The 26,326-nt window shown below is 33.5% G+C and overlaps 1 protein-coding gene and 1 long non-coding RNA gene across 9 annotated transcripts in view; both read left to right on the top strand.

Moving 5' to 3' along the window:
* LOC144840569 (uncharacterized) overlaps window positions 1-24,527 on the top strand; it is a 40,527-nt gene extending 16,000 nt beyond the window's left edge. The window contains exons 2-24 of one of the 6 annotated variants that reach the window (XM_078696424.1): window positions 4,721-4,764; window positions 8,681-9,014; window positions 10,514-10,657; window positions 10,872-10,982; window positions 11,139-12,152; window positions 12,370-13,194; window positions 13,353-13,440; window positions 13,694-13,761; window positions 13,871-14,146; window positions 14,284-15,435; window positions 15,762-15,893; window positions 16,220-16,367; window positions 16,854-16,952; window positions 17,099-17,210; window positions 17,313-17,385; window positions 17,595-17,669; window positions 17,800-18,021; window positions 18,547-18,711; window positions 19,018-20,085; window positions 20,206-20,778; window positions 20,902-21,017; window positions 21,322-21,504; window positions 21,972-24,527. In XM_078696424.1, the coding sequence (XP_078552550.1) occupies window positions 8,711-9,014; window positions 10,514-10,657; window positions 10,872-10,982; window positions 11,139-12,152; window positions 12,370-13,194; window positions 13,353-13,440; window positions 13,694-13,761; window positions 13,871-14,146; window positions 14,284-15,435; window positions 15,762-15,893; window positions 16,220-16,367; window positions 16,854-16,952; window positions 17,099-17,210; window positions 17,313-17,385; window positions 17,595-17,669; window positions 17,800-18,021; window positions 18,547-18,711; window positions 19,018-20,085; window positions 20,206-20,778; window positions 20,902-21,017; window positions 21,322-21,504; window positions 21,972-22,181 (7,158 nt within the window). In that variant the 5' untranslated portion in view covers window positions 4,721-4,764; window positions 8,681-8,710 and the 3' untranslated portion in view covers window positions 22,182-24,527. Of the gene's footprint in view, window positions 1-4,720; window positions 4,765-8,680; window positions 9,015-10,513; window positions 10,658-10,871; window positions 10,983-11,138; window positions 12,153-12,369; window positions 13,195-13,352; window positions 13,441-13,693; window positions 13,762-13,870; window positions 14,147-14,283; window positions 15,436-15,761; window positions 15,894-16,219; window positions 16,368-16,853; window positions 16,953-17,098; window positions 17,211-17,312; window positions 17,386-17,594; window positions 17,670-17,799; window positions 18,022-18,546; window positions 18,718-19,017; window positions 20,086-20,205; window positions 20,779-20,901; window positions 21,018-21,321; window positions 21,505-21,971 lie in introns of all 6 variants that reach the window. The other 5 variants (XM_078696425.1, XM_078696427.1, XM_078696426.1 and 2 more) reach the window with 5 other exon arrangements.
* Window positions 24,528-25,166: 639 nt separating this feature from the next.
* The window catches only part of LOC144840902 (uncharacterized), a 34,642-nt gene continuing 33,482 nt past the window's right edge, over window positions 25,167-26,326 (top strand). For all 3 annotated transcript variants that reach the window (XR_013611972.1, XR_013611973.1, XR_013611974.1), the window contains exons 1-2: window positions 25,167-25,235; window positions 25,451-25,546. This is a non-coding gene — a long non-coding RNA (uncharacterized LOC144840902). The remainder of the gene's footprint in view (window positions 25,236-25,450; window positions 25,547-26,326) is intronic.

The following is a 26,326-nucleotide window of genomic DNA, read 5'->3' as shown; positions in this document are numbered from 1 at the left end:
ACGTTTTCAATGTTAGCTTTTGTAGGCGGATGTGTTTACTTCCAGTCTCCATGGATGAACACTAGTAATTTGCCTACAGATGTTATTAGACTCGGCTCATTTGCCCATTTAAGAATTCAGTACAGAAATTAAACTCCATTTTAGAAACGAGGATTGATATACTTAGGATTAAAGTGTTTTATAACACGCCTAAATATATTCTTATAGTCATTGATTGGACGATTGTGTGTCACATGGTGTTTGATTAAAAAGACTATTAATCAATCGTGTGATAGAACCTTTTTTCAGCTTTAAAAAAAGTCTTCTCACGCACGAAAATATTTATTATTAGTATATTATATATTTAAGTTTAGAAATGAGGGCCATCGGTTTCTTAAAAAACACAATAAAATTTAGAAGGTTAACTTAGGCCCTATATATTTTTTAAAAAGTTATTAAGATATGTTATTTTGTGGAGGCCTATTGTAATTGTTTGCCATGATATTTTGCTTTTCTAAAAATAAAGTACGCTATACCAGAATATTATGAAACCTAAAATGTACTTAGGAACCTTTGTTTTCATCGACTGTTTGTACTTAATGCTATGAGCTATATACACAACACCGCGATAGGATAGTGTTTAACAAGCCTTAATAATCTCCGCTATTAAAACGAAATTTACACACAAAATGTATATATAGTAAATTACTATCGATGCGACTATATGGATTACTCCAACGACCATAGATGTATTTATTATGTATTTATGCGAAATTAAACAACGCTACGCTAAATTCTCTTCAAATACAGCAGAGATCTCAATTTGCGTCATACACGAATCAGTTAAAATGGAACTGTTGTATACTTTACATTGAAAAAACGGCTGGAAGTCAAACAAGGCCATCGCCTTTAACAATTTATATTTGCATGACGTTCAAATATACATTATTGAGACCGGTTTCCGTTCGTCTTCATATAAACAATTTATAAAACCAAATTCTGATCATAAATAAAATAATAAGTGTACAGTATAGTGCTCCAAACACAGAGCCGTAAAAGTAAGACCAATATAATTTAACTTTATTTCTGCTATTAATGTTTAATTTAGCTGAAGTTTTATGTACAACAAACTCTTTCAACTGCTTGTTCTTGTTGAATTTTTCCTGTATAGTAAATGTTATAAAATTGATGTTGACCAAAGAAATGAATGATAAATCCATTATATCTATCTATTTTTATATGTACTACTGTATTTTTGTATGGTAACGCCGTTTGGAAAACATATTTTATGATGGACCAATAAATATTACCTTATCTTAATAGGTTTCTGGATAGTATACCATTTCTTTTAAATGTGGTGACAGGGCTCGTGTTAAGATTTCAAAGGTAACATGTAAAAAAAAGAGGATTTTGTGTAAACATTCGAACTAGATGAAGGGGGCCAATCTAGAACCGCATGTGTAACGATGAAGGTTTTTAAAATGGAAAACGATAATACAATATTATATTGATAATAACACTACGTTATAATATTAAAGACGTACATTTAGAATGTAATTATTGTTAAGTTGATCAAAATTCGATTGTAAAGAATAAGTCACTCATAATGTTAATTAGTTAGATGTTTATCCTCTCTGACGTAATTGAAATTATGAGTACATTTCGCAAGTAACTCTGGGGTCGGATCGAACCCACGGCCTCCAGATCACAAGCCTGGCGTTCATACCTCTATTATACCACGGAGTTTAAAACGTGTTATTTTAAACACACCAATTGCAGAGAAGAAATTATCTCTTGAGATTACGTTCGTGACTAAGCTAGTATCGGAACACGTTTGAAGATTATATGATCATAATGCAATGAATATAAAGCGTACATACCACCATGGAAAGCCAGTTGTTAGTTGCTACTCAATTATTTATTCATTAAACATTGGGGTAGGTCTTACGTATGGTGAAACGCTTGCAAAAAAACATTCAAGAAAGATATATAATTACGTTAGAAAAAAACGCTTAAAATACATAACAAGACAAAATAGATTTGTATGTTAAAAATGGATAAGTAAGGCCTAATAATTTCGGATGCTTAGATTAAACATATCAGTACTGTGTCTCAACTTGAATTGAAATAACTCGTGAATACTTTTCGTAGACCTACATGCAGTTTAGCATTAAGGTTCTCTTTTTAATATATCTAAAGTATGTATATACACAGTACGGTACTATTTTCAATACATACAGAATTGTTGTATCGTTTACCTCGCTTGCCAAAGCAGTACCCGAACGCCAATTTTATGGAACATGTTCTTTTAAAACTTAACAAGGCAATTAATTAACCAAGCCTATCTCCAGAGAAACAATTTGGAGTGACATTATACTGTAGGTATTATTCATAATCCTAATTATAAACACGCTTATAGTTGACATAGTCCCGTTTGTGTCATCAGGTAGGCGGGGCTGTCTGTTATTGGAGAAATTAAAAGGACTTTATTGTTATGTTATTAATTTTGTTGTATAACCACAACATTTGAACTTGCCTGCTCGATTCCCTCCGAATCAGTTAGCGCGTACCCTTGGCGATATGAATAAACATTAGCGTACAGCTGAGCATGCTCAGGGGACCTCTGAAATTTTCATAAACCATCACGACCATTGAATCACGTATGTTTATTTATTACAAAATATGTTTCTAATAATGCCGGTTTACTAGTTTACGATAACGCATGTTGGTTTGGTTATTCGATTGAACTTCAGAGTTCCTGATTTCATTTTGAATTACCTTGTTAGTATAGTACTTGAATGAGGCAATGTTTGACATGGAATTTATCACCTGTATATTATATCGGTTTTTCGACATGTTTTGACCAATTAAAGTACCCCAGTAAGTTACTGGAAGAGACAACACGCCTTTATTATTCGAGTCTTCCTCTTTGGTATAAAATAATAATTGGAAAACATAGTAAACGATCTTTTCGTTACAAAGATTTTATTATTAATATTAATTTTAAGAAACCTTTTCTCTCCGACAAAGATATTCACATGGATGGAGGAAAGAATGTTGTATATAATGTTACTGTCGCTCGGCTCACAATCACAACCAATCCAGATGCCTACAATGTGAATCAATAGTAAACACCACAATTTTCATAATCATTGACTTGAAATCAATTTTCTAAAACATTATTATTTTCCTCGATCAACGCATACAAATTCAATTTAGATTCGATTTCACTGATAACGGATGTCAAAGGGAATTCACTGCATGGGTTTACTTGTGTATAATACTCAGATGGTCTCCATTCATATTTCCTCACAGGTCTATGCCTGATGACGTCATTTATTGTAATTAGTCCACTTTCATCATGTATTATCGTTAGTGGAGATTGAGAACAATACCTACTGTATATTATAAGTCGACAATTGGGAATATCATCACATGTGGGATCGTGAATAGAATACAAATTACGTCATCTTTATTTTTAGATTAGGCCAACATTATAATGTAATTTATTGTAGTAGACATATTTACATTAGTATAATACTATCTGCAGCACATTAAACATCACAAGGTTGTACAACAATTCTGTTATTAACTTAAAGTTAAGAATAGAAAACACGTCGTGAAATGTTATTTCATCTTTGAGAGATATGAGCATAGCGCATGCGCGAAAAGATTTAACAATCGACAACTTACTCACCGCTTACTTTAGTTAAATAAGATACGTGATCAATCAAATGCTTAAATCATCCCTCGCGGAAGAGCCCCGTCCCTTAACGGAAGCTTTTTGTCATACCAGCTGTGACCTGGGCCTTGTACGCTCAGTAGTCACTCTCGTCCCCACATTCCTACGTACCGGTTTATCTAGATAATACGTATAACACGTATATGCGTCACACAAAGGGACAGAAATGGCACGAAGTTAGACGCGTCGTGAAAAAAAGTGCCATTTTTTCAGCGTTTAAACGGGCGATTGTCTGACGAATAATTATGCAGTATTATTAGCGTTTAAAACAGTACATATTTTGTATTCGAATTAGATCAGCAGGTCTTTAACATCAGCATAAACATGTAATCTACAGCCTTGTGTATTCAGCGTATTTGAAACCCTTACCTCTCCCAAGTGCATCGTATTGTGTGTAAATCTACAGCCGAGGCGCCACAAAATATATGATGCATTTGTCACGATATTCCATTTCGGCTCATCTTTAATAATATACGAGTTATGCGTACATTTTGAGTACTGTATAATATTGCTGTGAATTAAATGCTTGATGTGTGTATTCGTGACCAATGCATTATTTATAATTTATAATAATAAGTAAGTCTGTGTTGTTTATCGGCAGCAATAAACAAATCGACAAAATACAATTTTCCATGTTATTATGTATGTTATTGTTGCTTCAGATGTAATTTGAACACACATTTGGAAATGTTTAATATACAAGTGAATTTTCGTCAAAGCGAAGAGTCATAAGAACAATCTTCAAAATGTTGTTAATAAATTGAATACGGTATATATTTTGAAACTATGTGCGTTACCTGTAGTTTAATTTGAATTCTGAAGGATTATCTTCAAAATGGTATTATTATTATTATTAAATATTAGATGTACCATATACATTTACTATTTATATTTGTAACCTGTAATGTCAGCTATACAATAACATTATCATTTAATTTATTTCATTATAATTAATTAGTGTACACAGTAGGTTAATAATATTTGTTTCTCTCTTTCTAGGAACTTCTACAATTTAGGAATTAGTCAGCCCATGCTAAAACAAGGTAAGTTGCTGTCCGTTTATTTATAATTAAGTACTTGTTGGAATTTGTACAACTAAAAAATTAACAATTATTAATTGTTTAAATAATATTATATTGAGTATTAATAAGCATAAATACTCGGTTCAAGGTAGTTCACAATTTTTTCCGTACAACCCAGTAAGTTTGATACCGTACCTATAACAATAGCAAAAATGTGTACAACGAGCAAAGTGGAAAACTGTTTGTAGATGATTATGTTTAGTCTGTTTTACTGTATGTAAATGGAAATAAATAACCCACTTGCAAATCAATGGTTGATTACTGTGCTTATTAATTTCAGTTTAAGCGTCCTTTTATGATTATAAATTGTTTAGTAGTTATGAATATTTATTTATAGTCGGATTCAGTTATCATTTAATGATTGTGAAGAATTGTGGAAAATTGTAAAGTAATTATAGATTCACAGTTTGTAATATTTATTTATGATATTACTGATGACTCATTTTATATTATACATTATTGTAAAAACATGAGTATGCTATATGTTAATATTATAATCCGTCCGAGAGAATAACCTGACTAGAATTATATTAAAACCCTTTTTGATGCTCATTTCTGAATCGAAATCGAAACACTCGGTTGGAAAGGAAAACAACTTTGGTATTTCCGCTCGCAATGCTTCTGCTCAATTTATTTTGAACAGGCGGCATTTACTATAGCAGACGTTGAAACGATTCTGTATCGATTTATCCAGCTTTGGTTTTCGGAATTATAAAAGTATGGTCGAATGATCTAGTACTTTTTCTGCAAGTTAGTCATTTACATTCGAACTAAGTCCCAAAACTATTGAATGTAACCGCAACAATGATTTTGTATTTTGAGGCTTGACTTGACAACTTCTAGACTTGAAGAAGCGCGCAGATCTCCGCAATCCCGATTATCTTTTTCAAATAATCATCCTATATTTTTTTTAATATACGTTTATAAAAAGTCCATATATGAATTTAAAAGTAACTTTAGATGAACACATTGTTTTTAGTTAAGAAATTCTCGAATGATATATTGTATATTAGAGCGTTTTCTCGAAAGATCTCATTATCAGTAATCAGACAATTTGTTTGGATTACTCAAATGAATTTGGAATTACTTGACTGTTGACAATTATCTTATAATAAATGGATCACTCGTATTGTATGTTTGAACATTACGTTGTTTCTTTCTAATTTTGAGCAAAACGGAAATGATAAGAATTGGCTATTATATACTTTCATCTTAAAACGATCAGATTGTTCATAATTTAAATTAATATTGGAAATCACCAGACTGCATTAAGTAGCCTGTGTGTGTATCCTTCAACTTCAACAACATTTAAATGTGGAAAGAAGATGAAAATAAGAAGAATGTTATGGCTGAACTTGTTTGAGTCTGGGGAAACATTATTTATTATTTTAAAACAATAATGCGAGAGTCATGCACCATTCACTTCATATCGGAAACGAACCTATGGATGTCATTCGTCCCTGGTCTATAATTGAAGGTATGGTTAAGAAGAGACTTAGGCCTAAACGTCATTGGTTTAAGATCATAGAAATGAAAAATATCTTGAAGCAAACATTATTAATCGCCTCATCAGAGCGTGGTGATGTTTGATTATTCTGCATTCTTTACGATTGAATCAATATTGATAAAAACCGATAACATAACATTTCTATTCCGTTTATCTATCTCACATTCCTTAAACAATAATTTCATGATTTGAGTTTACCCATTTGCAAAATATAATCTAATTTGTTTACTTTGTTGTTGGGCAAAAAGCAAGTGCTTCATGATTAAACAGATATTTTTATTTAGTTTATTTTTTAAATAGGAATAACCATAACAAAAAAATAATCAAATAATACGGTACCTTCTGGTCTGCAGTAACTAATTTGGATTTCTTCTTCATTTCTCTACTATTTACCCCTTTATGATGTTTGATAATAATATGAAATTGAAAAGTTTTGTAAAATACCTTTATGTCTAACCCGAAATCTAACAAATCAAAATGACGGTTTTTATGTAATTTCCATCGAACCTTAACTCGGGAGAGAAGTATTGTACAGTATTTTTATTGTCAGGATACGTCGATCGTCGTTGTAGACCTACTGTCGTTTGTAAAAATATGATCGTGGCATTTTGTAATAATTCATTGTAGAATAATCTGTCGACATTTGTAATATATTATATGTTCCTGTACATATATGTATCCAACATAGAAACTGTATTGAAGTTGAGATGCCACGTTGTGGAAGAATAGCGATCAAATCTGTAGCAAATATTTCTAGGCCTAATGTGAATAATGTGTAAAGTTTAATTAAAGTCGTATAGTAGTCGATATGACATTCTGCTTCTGTTTCATATTGGCAGCATACGGGCACAAATGAAGTGTATTTACATTGATGACAATAATCACGAGTGTGTGTCCTACCGAGTTACAAGGCAATACATTAATACAAGTATGGGACGCCAAAGCACATTCGATGACAACAATCACGAGAGTGGGTGTCCTGCGGATTCACATTAGGAAATAAGTAGACCTACCATTCAAATTAAATCATAAAATATATAAGTATGAGACGCGGACAAATTACAACAATCACGAGTGTATGTCCCCCACTGATAGAAAATAATAGCTTATAATTAAACCTGGGAGATGTGCATCTTATTAAACGAATGAAAGAGAAATACAATATTTAGATGTCCATATATTTAAATTTCAAAAGTTAAATACGTGTTTTTAAATGTTATGTATCATTCCGTTTCCTGCATGCGACTCTTTATTTCTTTCCAAACTAAAAACGTCAATTGGCACGCCATAAGAGAAAGTTCAATTTGGGTGTCATAACCAGCATTTTACATCCATCCATTAACGATATCCGTAGGCGTATTAATTTATCAACCATGTGTCTTTTTTAAAATATAAGTAATAACGAGTTAGGCCTAAACATACGTCGACCAGGCACAACGATAATTTCTTGTAACTAAAATGTATACGCCATCCGACAGAGGACAGTATGAATTTAAAATTGTCTAGAGGTCAACATATAGAAATTGTCGAGCGTTGAGACTATTCTATACTTAATTTTTACACATACTGTCGTACACGTCATATTTCAACCAGCTAACGATAAGTTAACTTGATGAACGAAAAGATAATCTCTGAACCTGGTGTTGTACGTGCAACAAACATTCTTTTAAGAATAATTTAAAAATAACTACAATTGGTAAACTTAAATTGAAGACTTCTATTCTTTTCCAGCATCCTAGTTTTTATTTTTAATGTGTTTCAATCAACTCTACACGTGGTTTTCGCGTGCAAGAAAACTTTAAAAAAAAAAAAAATCTATATTAGGCCCTTTTTCGTTAATTTTGCCCATCGTTAGTAATATTTCTTTTGGGTTATTTTTTCAAAGTCGTTCACTCAAAATATAGACCAGACGGTGTGAACGGGAAATGATAATCACATTTTGATTGGATAATAAGACTGTGGCTTATGTCAATGACCGGGTGTGACCTAATTTGTACTTGAAATCAACTGTATCGCTATTCGTATAGTTTTCCTGCAGACGGGGTTTTAATATTATATTAAGAAATGCGTAAAATATTGCAAATAAATCCAGAAACTTCGCTGAAGAATTAGGAAAGAAAATCAACTTTCATATTGCAAAACACATCTCAATAAAAACAAATACAGCAGTAGTGACGTTACCGTACATTGTTGTTTTAACATTAACCTTTTATACATCGCGTATATTACTAATTACTATCATAAAACCAATAATTAGCGATGTTTACATTCATTTATGTGTTAATGTTATGTTATTAAAATATTATTAGTAACAATGCTGATATTTATATTCGTAATCTCTTCTCATTTACCGTTGCTTTCTATTTTCAGAATAGCAATGTGGACGTAGCAGGTGTAGAAATGGACACACGTCCAGTACTTGATGATAGGGGGGTTTATCTGGGGTCAAATTCACATTTTAATCCGCCTGTGTCCATGGCAGCACCCCCATCAACTCATGGAACTGGAAGTGGAGGTCTCCAGCACCTAGGTGCAATATACCACAGCCTAAGTTCGTCTCATCGGTGTATGCGTTCTTCGCCTCTACCACCAACGCATCCTGCAGTGGTTCCAAGTCAGCAGATGTCTGGTTTACCTGGACATTTTCAAGGCCCAGGGAAATGTTTTCCTCCTCCACCGCAGACTCTGCCAGGAGCAAGTTCAGGTGGGTAGACCTATACATGAGTTGCTCTATACATCTTAAATTATTGTTATACGGCGAATCAGATTCTCCCTTTAAAAACATGCTGTGTTTAAACAACCAATGACTCACCGTCTTCTATAAACACCAAAAGGGGATGTGATTTATCAAAGTCTTTTCATTATTTTACAACATGACGACAGGCTTGCAGTGTTTTATTTAAACAGGATTCGTCACTTGTCAGTTCATATAATGATCAGTGTTAATCGCGACATTTAATGGACGACTTGAATTGACTGGTTGTCAGCAGGCTACATGAATCAGAATATCTGGTATAACTAAGCACTCTCCACTGAACCTTCTAATTAAAATAAAAAATCAATCATAATCCATACGAAAGTCGTGGTCGTATTTTTGGGAGACCAAAAAAAAAACGCAAAAAAAACACACACAAAAAAAAACCAAAAAAAAAACCGCATAAGATCATCGTTGCTCCGGGTCGCATTATATTTCCTATTATGTTAAGGCAGAACTATAGAGGGCGTGAATATTCATGATACATGCCTGAGCTCATGACGTCATACTTGCAAAACGCACTGTGATTGTCTGTCCAACTTATTTCTCCATGGTCTGTCTGATGCACGTTCGCAGTTAAGTGTGCAGATCGGAGTTACTGTACTCTTTTTCTCTCGATGTTGTTGTTAAAGACACTAGACCTGCAATTGTTGACGTTTTGTAATAATGTATATAATATTATAACTTTAAAAACATTAAACCAGGTCATTTCTTGTCTTAAATGTGCGATCTATTAAGGTTAATTATGATAAAAAGAGAAAAACAATGCACTACCCAAGACTAAGCAGCAGCTACCCTAGCAGCGCGACGAGAGATAATTTTCGATTACCGCCTGAAAACTATTTCCAGGGTTTCCGTCACCTCATGAATATTCATGTCTGGATTCAAGCCCTCTATATTTTCTGCCTTAACCTAATAAGAAAAAAATAATGTCAACAATAACCAGTAGAAACACAAAAGAGATATTTTTATATAGCGCCCTCTACCCAATTGTAGCAGTTGTAAAGCTATAGTATATTGTATTTTAAATAGACTAGCGCCCTCTATTGGTTGGTATACTTATTCTAAAAGTTATTCACAAAATTTCACTTGAACTATTGCAAACATATAGTCAATTCTATAGCATTTTTATTATGTTGTTTGAGTGTTTATTTATCACACCAGCTGTTTTTATCTAATGAAATGACATCAATTACTATTTAAGAAAAGTTAGATAATTTTAAAAACTGACTTAAGCAGTTAGAATGTTGAAAGATGAAAAAGTTTCAGATGACTTAATGACATTCCCTTTTCTGTATGTGGTAAGATAACAACATTGATTGTCTTCTTCTCTTAAACAAGCACAGAATATGACAGTCCGTACAATTAAAATGAAACATTACTGCTACTATCTTTAAAATAACATTGCACTAAGTTACAACTAATAATTTCTTATTTTACCTCTATAGGTAGTAGCTATGCATCATGCCTTTCTAGTTTTCTACCACATAGTCGATCACCTGAAGCATTTAAACACCACCAAACAGAGTCTGGACAACCATCACCACATTCCTTACCCCTGACATCACACTATTGGCCTCATGCTCCAGAAGGTTTGTTTTTTGTGTCTTTAAAAAATGAGTAGCAAACTACTAAATGCTGCTGTAAGGATGACGGTAACCATGGTTAAGTGTAATAATTTTGGTGGTGTTAAGAATAGTAGCCCTGTAGAATACTGATGTTATGATAATATCTATAAAGAAAACTGATTTGTTGTTGTTGTTTGATGATTTTTTATCTTTGGATACCGTGTCTATTCTATTTCAGGGTTGCATCCATTTCATCCACCGTTTTACCATCCATACCTTCCTCTGACAGCACTTCACCCACCAGCTCCAGATGCTCTTGCTTCTCTAGCACATGTTCCAGCAAGAATCGGTAAGATCACAAAAAAATCAAAAACAGAAAGAGGCCTACAGTACTTTGTTTAAGAAAGACTTTCCACTTACAGGCAACATTTCTTTTTTCTTTTTAAATCTATTTTAGTAAGTAATCAAACTAATTTTTCTTCTGTGTTTTTTTTCACTTTTTAAGGAACAGAGTCCAATCTTCCGTCCTTAATACGACCACCGTCACATGGAGATCTCCTGCCATTTTACCACCACGATGACAAATCAAAAGATGAACGTCACAAAGAGCAAACTAAAGGACATATCAGTAAAACTGAACAGAGAAATAAAAAGGCAAATGAATGTAATAAAAAGAAAAGTGATAAAACTGAACCAAAAGAAAACACTTCAAAAGCACAGGGTAATCAAAAGCAAAAGTTGAAATTATGTCAAGAAAAAACTAAGCCGTCGCAAGAAGTAAGTGAACAAATCGATATGCAGCTGAGGGAAATTGTTCAAACTGAACAGAAAGCACCGAATGTATCAAAAGATGCAAATAAGGTATCAAACCAAATTATAGAGAATATAAGCAAAACCAAAGATTCTTGTGAAACGATCACTGTATGTGAAACGATCACTGTATCTGAAACGATACACGATAATAATATGGACAAAATGGATTGTATTCATAAAGATATAACTGAAGATATAAAAACAGTTGAACAAGTGTCAATAGATAGTAAGAAAATGTTTGCCAAAGATTGTGTACAGGAAAAAGATAAGATTTCAGAAGATGTTCCTGAAGTGGTTCAAAAGACTATGCAGTTTGTAGAATGTGTGGATACCACTCTTGAAAAAGTAGCAAAGAATTGCAATGGGCAAAAGGAAGCAGTTAATTCTGTTGAACTTTCAACAAATGAAAAGTCACATACATCAACGCAAGAAACAGCGGCTATGACAGAACCTATTAAATTGGTAGCTGTAATACCAACGTCTAAAGGTGATAAGCCTTTGCTGACCACGGTCTGTGCTTCAACTATATCACCAGTTGATTCTGGTTTCAATCCTGAACCTGTGCTTAACAAACAACTTTCTCAAAATCCTGTAAAAGAAGATAAATCAAGTATTTCAACTTCAACATGTTCTTCTATGGAGTGTTTATCAAAACACATACACAACTCAAACTCATCAGCTTGCTATAAAACTTCAAAATATACAGGTAAATATGTATGCCATATTATCAGATGTATATATTTGAAATATCGAAAGGTATCATCAGAGCAATTATAAGCTAAATTATTAACTAAAAATATGTAAATGCCTTGTTGGATTTTAGTATGTTAATTTTGGTTTTAAAACTTTATAAAAATTCTTCTTTATTATTTTCCTTTGATGTTCTATTATCATTTTAATTATTTTATTTTCATTTATTTTAGTTTCTTCTGGTCAAAATAAATTATCTACAGCCAATCACTCTCAATCTTCTTCCCTCACAAGTCTTCCTCTTTACGTTAATGGCACAGGTTGTTTAACTGTCCAACGAGAATCCCATCGCGGAGTTGTCAAAGACGGAACCAAGGTGCATGCCACAACATTCATTCCTGCAATGGGTGATTACATTCCATCGTTTGGCTCTGGTTCAATACAAGGCAAACCAAAACCCAATTCATTTGTTTCTGGAGTTGAGCAAAGCAAGGTAACTGTTAAAAGAGAAAAAGGAAATCCTTGTAAGACTTTGTTAACTGAAACCAAAGATAGTTCGAACCAAGTTGAACAGAAAAATGATACTAAAAGTGACTCACAGTTATTTCCAAAGCAGACAGGGAATGAACAGTCAAAACATTCTGTAAAAGTTGAAGAAACTGGTCCACATGCCAATGTTATAAATCTCTGTACAGAACCAACGACATCGACAGAAAAGCAAACTGTTAAAATTGACAAGATTGAAGTGCCAAAAACACTAGAAGTTACCAAACACTCGCCAAAGGACCAACACACAAAAAACTTGAAACAAGTTAGTGGCAGGATTCACCACCGGTCTGGTGACAATAACTCTAGCAAAACTGCTAAAAACATTCTTGAGGACTATCCTAGTAGAAAAAATGAGTTTGCTGGTGTTAAGATTGGACCAAAAGGCTTAGAATCTTCACAACAAGGCAGGTCTACACCCAGTGGCAAGGCACCACCTCCTGTTGGAATAGCTGTTGCACAGAAGAGGCATGGCAGCAAAGATTCTGAATCTGGTAGCTCACGATCTAGAGGTAAATATTTTTTCTATTTGGCATGGTGTAGCTTACAGAAATCCCAATAACATATTCTCTTCAATGCCTAGTAATCTTCTGCAATTTCTTTTCTGATATTTTTCAATCAATTACTTTGAAATATACATTCTATAAACCTTTGACTTTACTATTTTCAGCAAAGTACAACTTACTTCTGGGATCAAGACCATCCAGTGTTGACTCAATCAGTGCTGATAGTAGAAAGAATGAAAGACCTTCTTCTAAGTAAGTTCTCAATTGTATTGTTGACCAAAGTGTATAACCTTAATTCTCCTTTCTTCTTATATTAATATGTATATATCCTGCCGTACCTATCACCAGCTATCAATAGCTATGCCTCAAATGATTTGAATATTGACAAGATTGTGAAGGGTCTGTTGTATAGTAACCCAACTTTACTCAAGGGTTCCTTAACCATTGTAAATAGGTAAATTCTTAAATAAAATTTATTTTCATTATATAAATTTGACTGTTTAAGGCATGATAATGTTGACTTTTCCAGACCGCACTCAAACAACAGACTGGGATCAAACCTAGTTATAACAGGTAAAACTTATTTATTATTTCTTACAAATTATTCTTAGTTAAGATTTACAGTTAATTCCATTATATCCATCTATCACATTTTTTAACTCTCCTCTTTTCTAACTGAAAGGTGGTGAGGATTATAGACGAAGTTCATTGGTGAAATCAGATGCTTCAACACCTTCATTGACAGCAGATCACCACTGGTACTCCAGAATGGCAGCTACTCGTCCTACCTACCTTCCCGGTGGTGCCTATGGACTACCATCAACCCACCCAGCCACTTACAACCCATCTGGTGGAGATTCAACACAGGGCCCAGTTCCTCTTCCTCCACCTGGATGGCAACTTGCTAAAGATCCAACGACTGGTCAGCTATTATGGGTACCAGCAATCGATGCCGGTGGTATGTTTTGAAAAATATCAATCAATTCAATAGCTAAACATATGATGCATGTTCCATGTTTATTTTCGTTAATATAATATTGTGTTTAATGCTTTTATTATTAGTACTGTTGTTATTTTTGTATTTTTTTTGGACAGCATTTCCTTACCTTGTTCCACCACACATGCAACATCCAAGTCATTCTCTGCTGATGAACCAGCACATGTATGGTATGAGACAACATGAACGCCATGAACAGGCAAATCGGGAATACCAAGTAGCTATACAACACCAACAACAGGCTTATTTAGAGTATGTGAGGCAGGCTCACGAAAGGCAAGAGCAGCACAAACGTGACACATCAAGAAGCCATCTTGCAACTGATTATGAGCATAGGCCAGAACAAGCTGCAGAGGTTACGCATTGTCATCCTTATTTACCAGGTATCGGACACTTAGGCCTACCTTCAATGTACCCAGGACATGGAGCAACCCAGTATGTCTTTGATCCGGCTACTAGAGCATTTATACCAATGCCATCACCATCTATCTCTGTTGATGAGAAGCATCGACCAAAACCTTCTTCTTCACGTGGTTCCAGTGCATCCGAGCTTGCCTCTCCAAAATCAGTTTCTCATTCTGTTAAATCTGAGACAAAAGAAAAACCAAGTAACCAAAACACAGCAGATGTAAAAAGCATTAGTGTTCAGACATCAACAGAAACTCCTGTAAAGGATTTAGAACCAGAAAGGATTATTACAGAGAATGAAGACAAAATTGAGGTGGACATTAAGTCTGCTAAAGAACAGAGTGATAATTCCGACTGTGAAGTCATTGACGTTGGCGGAACACCAACCCATACTTCACCGAGTCGAGCTGAACGTAAACCTTCATTGTCTGAGACCACACATGTAGATGATGGAACTAATGTTCAAGTTGGACAAGCTTTAGATTTAAGCATGAAGTCAGAGAATCAATCAGAATCGGCCAAACTTAAATCATTAGATAATAATAATTCAGAAAGTTTATCTGATAAAGAAACTCCTGTAGAGGTAGCTCCACAAGAATCGACCAAAATTGATTGTGATAGATCTGAGGATGTTACGTGTGCTATGCAAGCCCTCCTTAACCTTACTGCTTGCATACCAAATATTGAAACCACCACAAATGTGGTAACACCCGATGTGAGTGATGTACCCATACCAGAGGTTGCACCAGATGTACCAAATGATAACACCAGTCAGTTGGCTTCTCTCGGAGGAATCGCACTTTTAAGTGCAGTTGCACAACAAAAGGCGTTTATTGATTTTTGTAAGAAAATATTTAAATTAATAATATTATGTAATTTGATTATGTATAACAATTGTATCTATCTCCAATTTTGAATACTTATTGAGAACCGTACTTCAGACCACTAAACTTGTGATAAAATTAACATGGTTGATTTATAACTATTCAGATATTGTAGACAATTTCTTGGTTTATGAACAGTAAGTGAAAAAAAAAATAGTTTCCTGGATTCCCTGTTTGTGCAAAACTATTTGACCTTTGACCAGTCATGTGAAACTCGTATTAAACAATCAGCCATGAACATAGTATGTTTTCTATTTGCAAAGTTTTCTCTCTTAACTCCAAAGGTGCTGAAGCTTTTCAAGATGAAGAACCAATTGAAAAGCTTACTGGTAATACTGTCAGTTCTGCTGATTCACAGTCTGCACATGAACTACTCTACAAACAAAGAATGGCAAAGTTAAAAAAGGAGGAAGAAAGTAAGAAACAACAATTACCATATATAGAGATTAATTTCATTGTAACTTTATCATTGATTGATTGATTGATTTTATTTGATATTCATACATAAAAGTTAAAATATACAATGTATAAAAAGAATACCTGGATCATAAACAAATAATATTGTATTATTATAGAATTAATAAAGTTGATTGTTTGATTTGTTTACTTGATGCCCGACTGACTTATTGGCTCTTTGACAAACTAACCGGTTTATTGAATTGATCTACAAATGTTCACTGATGGTAATTTTTCTGATAATTTAATGCATTTTAAAAATTAACATTTTTTATTAATTTTATAGAAATACTAGGCAATGATGACCTGAATGTCTCTAGTGAAGTCATGAACCCAAATGAACTCGAGATGAGGATGAAAATGGCTGAGATTCAAAGAAAATATAAAGAACGAAAACAAGAATGGGACAGACTGCAACGAAGAAAGTTAAAAAAGTAAGATATTTTTTAAAAAAAAGCTACCTTAATATTAGGGAGCTTTTTGCTTTGCAAAAACTTAGGACCTATGCATATTGTGCTTTTGGTTGTGGCCTGGATCTAGAACCAAAACTTTTGAATGACGAAGTATAATTATATGTCATTCTTATATAGCGCTTTATGCATATAGCCTCTAAAGTGCTTCACTTTATTACCCTGGTTATTTTTGGATCAAACACGAAATGGAAACATAATCCCATAATGCAGCCTTAACGCAGTTATGTTTGACCTTACCAGCAGTTACCCATTTGTACACCTGGGTGGAGAGAGGCAAACGTAAGTGTTTTGCCTAAGGACACAAGCAATGTGACGAACATTGGACTTGAACACTCGATCTCACGTTTAGTAGTCGAACATCCAACACATATTGTTTGTACAGTACTGTTAAAACTGGTCCTTTCATTACATACACAAATGAGGTTTAATGATGTTCTTTGTATTTAGAATTAAGAAAGTCGATAGCAAGAAGAGCCCAGGACGACCAAGGAAAAGAAGATCGAGTTCACAACATGCAGCTAAAATTGTTACATTCCCAATTGCAGAGTAAATGTCAACTTTTTCCTATTAATATTATTTATTATTAATATTGTAATAGAGTGTGTGTGATTTGAAAAGAAAAGTACTAAATACCTTGTAACTCCTCCATGAAAACTTTTTAAGAGCCTTTATATTTTTGTTATTTTTTGCAGACTAAAAAAGTCAAAATCTACTGAACTATACCTTTCGACAGCTGAAGACGTCAAACGTGAACTGCAAATGTCCCTTGACCTCACACCTCAATGTTTCAAATCCAAATTACCGGTAAGGTGATTTTTCAGATGTCTTATTGTTTGTATTTCCACATTAAGCAACTTTTTGGATTGATAACAGCAATGGAATTCTCTCTTTCATGTTTTTATGTAGAAAAAGAAGAGCAAATTAAATAAAACAGAAAGTGAATCAAAGAAAAAAGTTTTGACTAAAGACAAAGAAAAAGGTAATATAAAAAAAAACATTTACTAAAGGTGTACACTGAATCATTGTTTAAAGATCTTATCTGCATTAACCACATGAAATCAGTCTCGGCAATATTGCGCATGCAATTAAAGAAGAAAAATTAGCCAAGTATTGTTACTATTTAACACTACTAAAACAAATTTAAAAACGAAAAATAAATGATGTTTAACAATGCTTCTTCTTTTTCAGTAGGACCAAATTTATGTCAAAAATCCAAAAAGAAAAAGAAAGATAAATTTCATTCTAAAGATTCACATGAGAAAGGTGAGATAAGTTGGTGACAATTATTAAATCATTCCATACACAGTTGTTCCTATTTTCTAAATCCCTTTTCTCACTATCCTTCCTCTTATATTTTGTTTACCTAGTGTATTTCTTTCCCATCCTCTTTTAGCCAAATCAAAACGATTACCGCACAAGAGTAACTCCACCAAAGAAACGACGGTGGAACCATCAACGTCATCAGCAGCACAAGAAGTAAAAGCAGACAATCAAGTAGTCTTAGACGCGATCAAGAGAGCTGTACAGAAGTCGGCCATCAATCATGTTTTGTCAAAGTCCAACATCTCGGATATACCAGTTAAAAAACCAGAAGTGCAATATTCACAAGTTTATGGTAATAATTTGGTTTAATTTGATTATTTAACAGCAAAAAAACTTTTAGATTTATATTTTACCTTTACATTTTTCAATGTACAATATATAGCACCTATTTAAGGGGATACTGTTGGGACAAAAAGAGTTTCTCCTGAATAGGAGTTAGTCATTTGTTGAAACATATATTTTCCTTTGTTGGTTTCAGAGAAAAGTGTCCCTTTAATAAGGGTGTCCTATGAATACATGTCCCTTGATAAGTTGTTCTACTGTATTGAATTTCTCTCATCTATTTTTACTAACTTAATTGATCTGCTGTGAAGTCATCTTCAGCTGTTACGCTTATTTCCTTGATGAGATTCCTCCATTTGTCACTTGCATTTTCAATTAGTATTTTGTTTGTACAGTAAATGTTTATTGTTTCTAGCTCACTGGCTAAACTCAGGGTCCCAGAGCATGAGAAGCCTCAATGCAACTACCACCTTAGGAGTTCCCCCTGCCTTATGCCACTGCATGTATTTACTTGGTTAATTTTTTTGTGTAATAGGAGATACTGATACAGATTCAGAGGTGTCTCAAGAGGAGTCACTTACTTTGGCACAAGTGGGATGCTTTACAAGCAGTAAAAAGAATTTGGCTGTAGAAACGTTACCAGCAGAAAAGCCAAAGCTACCAAAAACTAAAAAGAAGAAGCGTTCACATTCAACTGATGGTAAAGGTAGCTATAGTTTTCATCAATCAAAAATGACAAATAAAGTGCTTGATTAAAGTTACTTATTGGAGTGGTAGTAGTGGCTATGAAGCTTGCCTTGTAAAATGTAGTCTTCTGAGTTTAAATCCAGTGTGGTGTCCGTATGTTTTTGACAAAAAAGACACTCTCAAAGACTCTGTAGGTATTGCATTTTGTGTGTATGTTTGTCTTGTGAGAATCAACTATTGAGACTAGCAACCAGTAGTAAATGTAGCGAATCTTTTTGTACTTGTTTGTAAAATATTTTTATTTTGTTAATTTATACAGATGCAGTTGTTAAGAAAAAGAAGAAAAGAAAAGATGGATCTAAATTATCCTCTGATAAGACAGATTCTAAGAAGAAAAAGTCAAAGTCAGTTGAAGATCACAAAAGTTCAAAGCAAACTTCAGCTGAAGAAAAGAATGAACCTCTATTTGATGAAGAAGTTTGGTCAAAGAGACGAAGAAGTGAACGGATCTTTTTAAATGATACTAGTCCAGTTGCTTCAAGAGATGTCAGTCCAGTCAACAGAAAGCAGTCAGAGGCTCACAAAGGGTCAACGTCTACTACCAAATTGGAGATGGGATTACCTACTGAACAACTGGTTAATGTACTGGATGCTCTTACAACAGATCCTCTGAAGATGCGTAAGAAGTTGGAACGGTTGTCTGGGAGTGGGAATAATGAAGAGACTACAAAAACGAAATCACCTGTTAAAGTTAAAGAAATATACTCTGATGATGATGACAACGATGATGAAGAAAATTGTGATAGTGACAGTGAAAATTTACCATTGAGTTTATTACGAGAAAAACCTGCATCTGCGGCACAAAGGTCTTGTGCCATTTCACCAGAAGAACTCTGCCATGGTCTACGTGTCCTGATTCCCATCGATAACTTGTTTTATCCAGGATACGTGCGACCAATACAACCACCAGACGTTTATGGTGTCATTATCGATGGCCAGCGTGGAAACAGACCACATGTATTTTCACAAGAGCAGATTCTGAAAGAAGCCATTCTAGATGCTAAACCAAAGTCTGTTCGATATCTTCCTGAAGGTTCTCGCATTTGTGCGTACTGGAGTCAGCAGTACAGGTGTTTATATCCTGGAACAGTCGTTAAAGGTAGTCCAAACCCTACTGTAAACACACACAGTGTAAGTGTTGAGTTTGACGATGGAGACTCTGGAAAGATCTTGATAGATGATATTAGACTCCTACCACCTGACTATCCAATTCTAGACATCGAACCATCAACTGTTCTTCTCGAAAGAAGAAGGCGACGAAAGACTTCAAGCATTTCAGCTAATGGAGTTGGCAAATCTCTTTCAAAACAAAAGTCAACCAAAACAGGTAATTATAGAATAGAATTAGGATTCTTATTTCTTTATCAAATCATTTGCTATTATGTATTTATGAAGAATCATTATTCATAATATTTAAGTTACTAACATTTGTTAATTGCATTTTCAGAGAAAAGTGATTGTGAAATGCGTCTTCTTTCTGAATGTGAAGGCGATGATGATGTTTTCATTAAGGAAAAGTCTCCCTTGAAATCACCGAAAAAGAAAACAAAGTCAACTGAGAAGATACACAAAAAGAAGAAAAACAAAGAACACCGGAAACTTAAGGATGATACTAAAAGACGTAAGCTTTTTAACAAAAAATCAGAATCAGATAGCGGTAAGAGTCCCAAATTGAAGTTGAAAAAGAAAAGTAAGAAATTTAAACTTAAGAAACAGATGGAGAATGAACCTGGAAATGATGATGTTAAAAAAAATAAGAATAAAGAAGAAAAGAAGCAGAAACCAGGACAATCTAACGTAGCGTCCAGCATTGACTCATTATTTGTTCCTCCGTTTGTGGACAGTAGTGACACGGTAGACTCTGTTACAGACGGTGACAATATTGACATGGAGATCTTTCCGGAGACTGACAGCGATAACAATTTCTCAGACAGTAGTGCTGAAGACCCAGAAATGAGAATCATGATAGCAGAGAGCAAACGGCGCCACTATAGAGTGCAGTCTTCATCGAAGAATGAAGGTATGATTTCCCTCAAGGACACAACACAATGACGAATTACAAAGCAACATACATATTTACATATTTCAATGTATTTATTTGTTCAGTGTATTCATTCTAAGACATTTATTTGTTTTACTATAGGCTTCCATAGGCGCTTTTGGCAATGGTCAGGAAAAAGTACCCAGCGTCGAGGGATTAAAGGCAAAGCCAAGAAACTGTTTTACAAAGCAATTTCCCGAGGAGAGGAGATTATAAGAGTAAGTACTGATGGAAATAGAAATAACCAAGGGCAGGTAGCACTAGGGGTGCATGCTCGCCATAGAGCTAAAACAGCTATATGAAATGATGAACTACTTTTTGATATCTATCATTCTATGTTGTATGTTGTATACACTTCTCCTGGATCTGCCTCTAATAACAAATAGTTGCAAGTTTCTGGATTCTGATAATGATTTTGTAAGGATTTTGGACATGTTCTGTTTGATTTAATAGGTCATCCACAAACATCTGCTGTCAGGGATCTAAACATTTGCTGTTATTAACACTTTTTATTTCTGACAGGTTGGGGAGTGTGCAGTTTTCCTGTCTACAGGTCGCCCCCATTTGCCCTACATTGGTAGGATAGAAAGTATATGGGAATCGTGGGGAGGTAACATGGTTGTTCGTGTTAAGTGGTTTTATCATCCAGAAGAAACTAAAGGAGGCCGCCGCCCCCATGATGGCAAGGTAGGCAGCCCACACGAGGTATCAACATAACTTTACTTTTGTTTTCCGTTACATTTATTTAATTTCTATTTTCTTTTATATTTATTATGGTACCTCAAAGTCGATTTTATTTTATTTTATTCTTGATTTATGATACTACTATCAAGGCAGTTAACAACAGGACACTGAGTTTGCCTTGCCAAGATAGGAACTTGTAACAGTTCTTTGATCTTATGTCTGGCTGCAACAAATACCAACAGTACTGTACTATGTATGGTACATATTCTCTACGGCGCAGGGTGTCAGTAAGGGCGTAGAACTGATTGTGTCGCAGCCACAGATAAACTATTTGATCCATGGACCTCGGCATCCTCTTGTTAGATTGCCTTGCTACTTTGACAAAATTCTTTAATTATAAATTCTCACAATGCCTAAGGACGAATATACGTTTGTTGGTCAAAGTAAAATTGCATTTTCTAATATCATCCCTTTTGCTTTATTTTTAGATGGCATTATACCTATCCCCTCATGTTGATGAGAATGACGTCCAAACAATATCACACAAGTGTGACGTGCTCTCAGTTGATGAATACAATCAAAAAGTTAAGGAGAACAATGGAAAGGTTGTCGAAGATGCATATTATTTTGCTGGAACATACGATCCAACCAATGGTCACTTGGTACCTGTGTCACAGTTAGAAAGTGCTAAGCCATAATAGCTGATCGTTACGCTCTATTGCTTCAAAGTCTTTGGTGCTGTGCAATTAAAATGTTTCTAGTAACTTTATTACATATTGTAGATTATAAGTCATATTTTATGAAAATGAATGAAAATACAGTAGAATCCCTCTCCTGTTGTATGCCCCTATTTAGGGGACACTTTTATGTGATATGAGAGCCAAATGTCAATCACAGTATTCATAAGACACTTGTGTTAAGGAGACTCATTGTTGGGTCCTAGGTTGTCCCCTAGGGGTTTTACTGTATATCATTCAACTGCATTGGTATAGTTATTGGTTTACATATCTGCTGTCATATTTGCATATAAATCATTTATATAGTACAGTTTTCAAGGTTACCACATCAGCCTTTTAAAGTGATGTGTCATAACTTGTGTATCACAAGTATATTAAGTATAATATAAAAAAGCCTTGACATTTTCATTAATACCGCACATATTAAAGTCGCATAGCACAACGTATATAAAAAATAGCACTTTTCTTATTTGAAATATACAATAGCTATATATTTAAAAGACAAGAATAGTGTGTCCGTAGGCCTATTGCATGGAAGACAATCAATTGAATAATAATCATGATGATCTAGTTTTGTGTTTATCCAATTGAAATCTAAACTAATGACATTTTGTCTTTGTAACCCTAGATATAGGATACATTTGTAAACACATATTAAATAGTATCTAGGTATTTTGTTAATACTGTGTGAATTGTGAAAGCCAAATTAAATTCTTTTGCTAATTTGTAGAAACCAAGGATAGCCCTCCAATGGTTTTGTTCTCTGCTTATAAGAAATATATAATGTAAATATTTAAAAAATAGATATTATATATAGAACATTAAAATCTAATAAAGAATTTTGAATAGTATTTTATGTACAGCATAAGAAAGATAATAATGTTGGTAGGATCGATTTTCATTTATCATTCATCTCTCCCATCGAAGATCATTCCATTATTGTTGTTTTACAACATTTAACGGTACATGTGTACGATACTGTTAAACCACAATTGAAAATACAGTAAGATTATTTTTGTTAAAATTGCTTTTTTTATTCCTCTACAAAACTGTTATTATTGTGTTGTCAATAATATTCTTTAAACAACATTTATTTTATTTATTTTATATTGTTTGTAAAATTCTCAACTTGTATTTGGAAGGATAGTATTTTAAAATAAAAACAGTTTTATTGTAGAAATTTAAGCTTTTTTTATATGGAAATTATGTTTGTGGAAATTAGAAAAATTAATAAAAGAAGCGAGCATGGTATATTTTTAGAGAATGGTTGTTTCATTTACGTAAGAAGGGAGCCCCCATGCTGTATGCAGACTATTGAGTGTCTTATTGTTTTTACTATTTGTATATCTCCTGCCATTTTCTGTAAAAATATAATATGTATATAATTGTATTGAAATATATAGATTAAGATCATTATGAAATTGATTTTTAATTAATATCATGTAATTTCAACTTAAAATGTTACTGAAATACATAGGCCTATCAACTCTTTTAGTTTATAGCTATCATTCATTTTTTTCAGAACATGGTCAAATCACATTATTGAAAAGTTTAAATACTTGGATAGATTTTGGTCAATGTACACCATGTGCATGTTATCTATACATTTGATTGCCATTGCATAGATAATTCCTATTCTGGTTACAGAAATTAGTGGTATTGCTAAACTGCAAATGCAAAAAAAACACCAACTTATTACCCAGCTCACAGAAACAGTTTGCTCTACCTTACAGTAAATGATTGAATATGCATTTCAAAGTTTATTACAATTTTGGTGTGGGAATTCTGCACATATGTTGATGGTGCTCAAGCCTAGTCCATAATTTTTGCCTAAATTTAAGTTTAAGTTCAATTATTTAAAATGGTGTTAAGCATGTTACAATGTTTGTATTCAAATGTTTTTATACCAAAGGGTGGGGTTCATTTGATGGTGATGCTTATTCGATCATTTACGGTACACACATTAAAAACCCAGGGTATTTTTGTGCTAGACATGAACTAGGCCGTAAATAATTAGACTTGCATTAACATTTTAGCTAAGTTGCATTGTGGGATTTATTGAATCTCTTGTATGTGAAATGGTTACAGATGATGACATCATAATAAGATGATCATGATGACATCATAATATGGTGATGACATCATCATAAAGTGATGTGATTAAAAAATGATGAGTGTTTTTATACATCAAGAGTTTATTACGAATCAAAATATTATAGTTTATAAATTGTAAAGAAATTGTTTTTAGTTCATGAGAACACAATGTTTCTGTTTTTTGTTGTAAATAAAAGGCTATTTTGAAAAATGTTACTGTTTCTCTCTCTAGTTTTGTATAACATGAAATGTGTACTACAACATTTAAAATAACTAAACTCTTTTATTTCAGAGAATTGTTACTAATTCTGTTATAAATATTGTTTTGCAGAGCCAATGGATTTGATGAAGGAAATTACTATACCAGTTAGCTGGACGAGTCAAAATGGATAAGTTTGTAAGTAGGCCTACAGTATATTCATATCAACTCTCAAAATATCAAGGCAACTTCATATATTTATCCTAGTAAAGTGGAAATAATAGATCTGCCAATAACTTCCATAACAAAGATATCTGGTATGAGAACCACTGGTGCTCTCTTATCTACATTTAGTCAAATTTCCAAGGCTAACCATAAGCAAGTTCATTCACAATCCTTCTTGAAGGTGGCAATTCTGTTCACAAGACAAACACACACAAAAGTCTTACAAGTCTTTGGGAGTGGAGTTATTAACAATATTTTTGTTTTTATTGATATCTTTTTTTGTCTTGCAGGTACGGTACAGTAGCCAGGCAGTAATAGCGCCCTCTAGACAGGTGTTCCTGCAGTTTCAGTGGAGTAAGTTTATCCCTGAGAGGTTATATAAGCCTAAGGCTTTAAGATCTTTGGTTTATCCTAACATTGGCATTCAGGAGATTGACAGTATGTCAATATCCGGACCCTATCAATTCTTTACAAGTTTCAGTGATGTCTTCCATTAGGTTTCTGCTGTCAATAGTTTGTCTCTTGGATCACAAGTATAGCAATCCTCCCTATGCATTTTACTAGTAGGCCCAATTTTATGTTTTGGATTGCTGCAGATAGTCAATTGTATCCAACAAACAGGAGTGGTCTATGACAACAAATAGATTGTTTATTAAAATGACTGATTTAAGGAAGATGACTACCTTTGATAGAATGTTCTTTTATTTTGTAGATTTCCTTAGGTACAAGATTTCATATTTTATATAATATATAAAAAGTAGAAATGGAAAGAAGAGTAGAAAGTGTAATAACAGAAAAGTTTGATGAGGTAAAGGTCTTTTCTTATCTTTAACCAATCAGATATCAACAAACAAAAAAAATAAATAAATAGGAAAGCTGCATAAAGTAAACTAGGAAAGCAGAAAGATACACTATAGGATTATAAAATATAGTAAGAAATAGTAACAGTTCATCCTTTAGTCATTGGACATTTTTTTATAGCATTCAGGGCGTTTCTCTGTCTCACATCTAACACCTGCCTATCTCAATGAACTACATTGTTCTCTATATCATCACTGTATTCTTCTAGAATTTGATGCACATAAATCTGTAAATTTGTAAAGGCAAAGCTCCTTGTAAGGAAGTGAACTTAATTGTGACTACTGTTGTAATATATGAACATCTGCTAAAAATGAATATCGATGATGATTGTAGTTTTTGTGTGCAATAAATACTTTTAGAAATACATTATTTTATGTACATGATAATAGTGATACACATAGCACCGCATCTTTCTCTATGCACTTAAACCACAAACATGTGCAAAGAAATGAAAGATAAAGCAAAAAAAAAAAGAATTAAGAGAAAGAGAATTGAGCTGAGATGGATTATTAACATACAGACATCGGAAGTTGGTTCTAGAGTTTTGGAGCATCGACATCGTTTTAAGATTAAATATGCATTTTATAGAATTTGATAAAACTTTAATTTCTCCATAATATTCTCAACATGTTTTTTTTCTAATCTGAAGATGTTGTTTCCACAGAGTCTATAATTTGTTTGAATTATACACATCCTAAAATGATATGTCAAGATTTGTACATCTTAA

Source organism: Antedon bifida, chromosome 4 (assembly GCF_963402885.1).
Source record: "Antedon bifida chromosome 4, ecAntBifi1.1, whole genome shotgun sequence".
In the NCBI taxonomy this organism is placed as follows: domain Eukaryota; kingdom Metazoa; phylum Echinodermata; class Crinoidea; order Comatulida; family Antedonidae; genus Antedon; species Antedon bifida.
The sequence above is the reverse complement of the archived record's forward strand: the minus strand, read 5'-3'. Positions and strand labels throughout refer to the sequence as shown.